This window comes from Elaeis guineensis, chromosome 11 (assembly GCF_000442705.2).
Source record: "Elaeis guineensis isolate ETL-2024a chromosome 11, EG11, whole genome shotgun sequence".
In the NCBI taxonomy this organism is placed as follows: Eukaryota; Viridiplantae; Streptophyta; class Magnoliopsida; order Arecales; family Arecaceae; genus Elaeis; species Elaeis guineensis.
Genome location: NC_026003.2, coordinates 81,645,684 through 81,650,140, shown reverse-complemented (window position 1 = coordinate 81,650,140; position 4,457 = coordinate 81,645,684). Strand labels below are relative to the sequence as shown.

The 4,457-nt window shown below is 37.4% G+C and overlaps 1 protein-coding gene across 1 annotated transcript; it reads right to left on the bottom strand.

Moving 5' to 3' along the window:
* Positions 1-1,717: 1,717 nt before the first annotated feature.
* LOC105036197 (gibberellin 20-oxidase-like protein) lies at positions 1,718-3,001 on the bottom strand. Its single transcript, XM_010911958.3, has 2 exons — positions 2,571-3,001; positions 1,718-2,469 (listed from the first exon to the last, which is right to left on the bottom strand). The coding sequence occupies exons 1-2, from the start codon at positions 2,930-2,932 to the stop codon at positions 1,842-1,844; spliced, it is 990 nt and encodes a 329-aa protein (XP_010910260.1). The 5' UTR covers positions 2,933-3,001; the 3' UTR covers positions 1,718-1,841.
* Positions 3,002-4,457: the final 1,456 nt, after the last annotated feature.

The window sequence follows — 4,457 nt, the reverse complement described above, 5'->3', positions numbered from 1 at the left end:
CAAATTGACTACTGAAATGATCAAAAGAATGAACAAACTCATGTTAGAGGACAAATTACCAAAAGCGAGCCACTCTCCTCAGGGTGGTCGAGCAAACTTGGTATAAGACTACACTAGTTGCTCCTTATAACATCACAAGAGCCTTAAAAATATCAAGACAGTCCATCCAATCCAAGATGCCATTGTACATCTCAAACTAGGGCATCTTGAATTTTCTCAGTAATGGTTCCTTGACAATCATCTTGGAGAATGGTAGGTCAGTTGTAATCTCCAGATCTTCTCCTTGATTGGTTTTTCTTTTCCTTAGGGCTTCAAGTTTATTATTCATTTCTCGATCCTTTGATCGAGGTTGGCTTTTCTCTTGGAGAATTTTCTAGCTAGAAGGATTCTGAATCTCTTGGGTTGGAGCCCATTTCAGAACGAGCACTAGGGCGATCATCTTCTCAATATTAGTTAGAGTTCTCAGGGCAATGGGTAGTGTGTTGTGCTAGGTCATTGGCAGTCTAGTGGTGTAGCGGTGGTTTGTTGGTTTGGGCATGGCATAATCCAGACTGCCTACTCAGAGTTTGTAGTTGCTATATGAGCAGATTTAACTACTTCACGATTACCATCTTAGGAGTCAGTTATGGAGTTGGGGACTGTTAAAGGCTTAGTCAGGAATCATAGACTCTTATTGGGGTTGGTTGGTAGAATGGTGATTGTTTTATCTAGATTTTGTTTCTCTTAAATTTTTAGAAAAACGTCAAAAGAAGAGGATCCTTCCTTTAAAACTTGATGAGTGGACAAGCTGATGAGTGAGGTTGCTCAACTTAGTTGGGTTGGAGGAGCATCATACGATGCTGGAGATATTCTACAATCAATGAAAATGATCAAGGGGTCATTAATTAGAATGTGTCCAGCTGGGACCGTCTAGTGATTAAGTCAAGGAGAGTTTTAAGAGAAAAGAAGAGAGATAAAAGAGAGATTGAAATATGATAGTGTGGCATTCAGATTTTCTTATAATATCTAAGAGGACCCAATGCTTGATATTTGTAAAGGAGAGGATGCAAATTTGCGTGATTCATGAATGAGTGGTGAAGCTCTTTCCTTATCTATTAATTGGTATGATTATGATATTCCTTTTCATATGTACCAAGATCAGATGCTTTCCTTATCCGCTAATATGGTCGATTATGATATTTCCTTTTGGGCGCATTAAGATCATACCAAGCTATAATTAATTTCCCTAATTATTTAGAGATTTGATTGGCCAATAGGATACTTGTCATTGTCTGGTTGGTAGGTTGAGCTGTCAGGTGAGATTTTAGAGATAGTGAATCCAAGCTGTATCAATCATCAAAGTCCATTAAAATTAAAAAATTGTCAAATACAGCCAATTGGCATAGTTTTCTTGGTGTGCTTCTATTATCACTAATTTTATATGGAATAGTGACACCGACTGACTGAAGCAATAGTCTGATTGAAGATTGAAGCCATCACTTTTCTGATTCATTGACGAGATCTAATTTTGAAGACAAAGCTCTTGCATTGTGCTTGCAATCAAGTCGCAACAAAAGAATGTAATGTTGCATCAAATAAATAAATAAAAAAACCGAGCCACGTCGATTTGAAACCGGAAACCTTGGACATGTGCTGTTTCTCTAGAAGGCTAGTTTAACTTAATTGCCCAGTCAATTACACATTTCAAGCAAAATGCTAATATAAATCTCATCTTGCCAAATTCAATCCATTTATTCCAAACAACTTCAGTAATACAGCCCCACAACTTCACTGAGAACAAGCAATATATCTTCAGATTATTAACATATAGTGTTACAAATAGTTTACAAGAAACATATGAATCATATGAACACGGCCTCTTTAGAATCTGCGTTTTCGGCTGCGGCGAAGTTGTCCACTGTGTACTGGACCTTATCGAACCTCCCTTCTACACTGTTTTCCCGAAATTTAATATAATCTCGGCAAATGAATGGTTTGTAGATCCTTCTCTTCGCTTCCCCCACCACATCTTCAGGTGCTGATACCATCTTCTCATCCTCGAAGCACCAAAAGAAGGCCAGAGAAAAGCGGTTGACAGGCTGCTTCAAAATGACACGATGCTCCGATGATCTTAGACACCCATTGCTCCAAGCTTGCAACAGGTCTCCAATGTTCACCACCAGCGTCCCCTCACTGGGCATTATGTCCATCCATTCCCTTTCTTTCGATCTTACTTGAAGTCCACCAATCATGTCTTGATATAAAATTGTTATGCAGCTCATGTCTGTGTGCATCCCGAGCCCTTCGACCTCTTCTAAGCTGCTGTCATCAGGTGGTGTGTAGTTGTTTATCCTTAAATATCCATGACATGCACTGAATTCAGATTCATAGTACTTGGTTTCGAAGCCATCACCTAAACACTTCAAGACAATCACCATTATTCTCTTCGATAAATGGACCATCTTGTCCCCATATTCTTGCAGTATATTGCTGCAAAACAAAGAGCAACCTCACAAAAAGAACATGCAAATATGACAAGAAAGAAATAGAACATGATGAGAATGGTAGAAAAGAGAGATTAATGTATTTACCAGAATTCAACATTAGGCGGTTCAAAGATGAGATCACCCGACCCCTTCGCTGAGGCAAAGTAATTTGGACCAGAAACTCGGAGGCTTTCAAAGAAAGGGGAAGCTATGAAATGAGGAGTATAAGTGTTGATGATGGACGAGGGTCCTATTCTAAGTTTGGTATCTAAAGGGATGTTGAAGACTTGGTTGGAGAGCGCGTGGAGTCTGTTATAGAGGTCTCTGGGGATGCCATGGTTGGTGATGTGGAAGAAGCCCCATTCCCTGCATGCTTCGGAGAGGGGGGAGAGCATGGATGGTAGCAAGGGTTGAGAGATGTCCAGGGTAGGGAGTTGCATAGAAGTTTGGTGGGATTCGTGCATCATCTTGGAGGTCGAGAGGCCGGGAGAGAGCACGCTATAGAATCTGTCTTCTGTTAAGTTGGTTTGACACCCATGTAAGGCATCTAACCTGATTATATTTGAAATATTCACTTTTATTATATTCTGCCAGTTCACAATTACATTAATCGTTTTCATAGAAGCATATAAATAATAGAGGTTGATGAGGATCCAAGTTATCTTTACCAAAAAAAGAAAAAGAAAAAGGCAAAAAAGGACCCAAGTTATCCATCCACTAAGTTATAATGTTAACACAACCATCCAACATGAGAGAGAGTTTATGTGAAGAAAGTCAATGAGAAGTTGGAATAGTTAATGCGGGTAAATGGGCAACAACAGGCAAGAATTGTGGAGAGGTGCTTCTCATGATTGGTTTAACATACAAATTTAATTATGCAGGAGTTTCTTTCTTAGATTCTTCTTCAAGTGCTCAACAAGACCAGCCAAAGGTTTTATAATACCAAAACAATATGCTGGGAACCAAGATGTTTAGGAACTGTTATTTACATCTTTGCTGCTTCCGTGGACATATCATCCAAATTGTAATTGGTCTTCCGTAGAAATTGTGAATATTTAATTATATTATTTAAAATTCTTGCATGGTGGTTCCAAATTTCTTGTTCAAGCTTCAAGCCAATAGATTTAGGTTATGTGTCTCCCTCATATAACATGAAAAAGCTTGTTTAACTTTTGTGCATCACAAGCAATTTCTTGTATAAAAACCTAGGACATCACCCAAAAAAAACTAGTCAAAAGGTTTTGTTTAGGTTCTTGGATGAAGGTGCCTTAGCCTCACGGGTAGACTGCGAATGCGAACGTCGTCATTTGTCTCTTGATGCCATATCTACAATTCTTGACATATAAATGAATATAATATTGAACAATAATAATAAAAAATAAATTATATTTTAATAAATAGAATTATATCACATACCATTATTATAAGAGAAGATTGAACAAAGAATATAGATCTACTTATCAATATTCGTATCTTCCTCGATGTGTAGGTCCTCCTCTAAATCATAATAATCGACTAATGTATCATTTTCTATCTCATCATTATTTATGAACTGATCATCGCCCTCTGATTCATCAAGATTAAATATAAAATCAGCTTCAACTTCTTTGGATGGCAGATCAGTCCTATTCAAAGGAGCTGTTACAAGTTCTTCATCAACAAGAAGCTTGGCTAATGTTTATTCTTTCTGTTGAAAACCTTTCTCTTTATGTAAATCCAAATTTTTATCTATGTCTAATCAGGTTGATATGTCATATATGCCTCTAGGTATTATTTTTTGTATGACATGTCAATTATCTCGATACTTTAGATTCTTCAAATATATTACTTGCTTCGTTTAAGTTGCTAATATATATGGCTCATTCTGCTACCATGTTCGTGCAAAGTTTATACTGATAAAGTGCGGATCAATATGAATACCGATCTTTTTATTACTAATATCTCACCATTCACACTAAAACAAGAATACATAATTAGTGGGCCCATACTTCA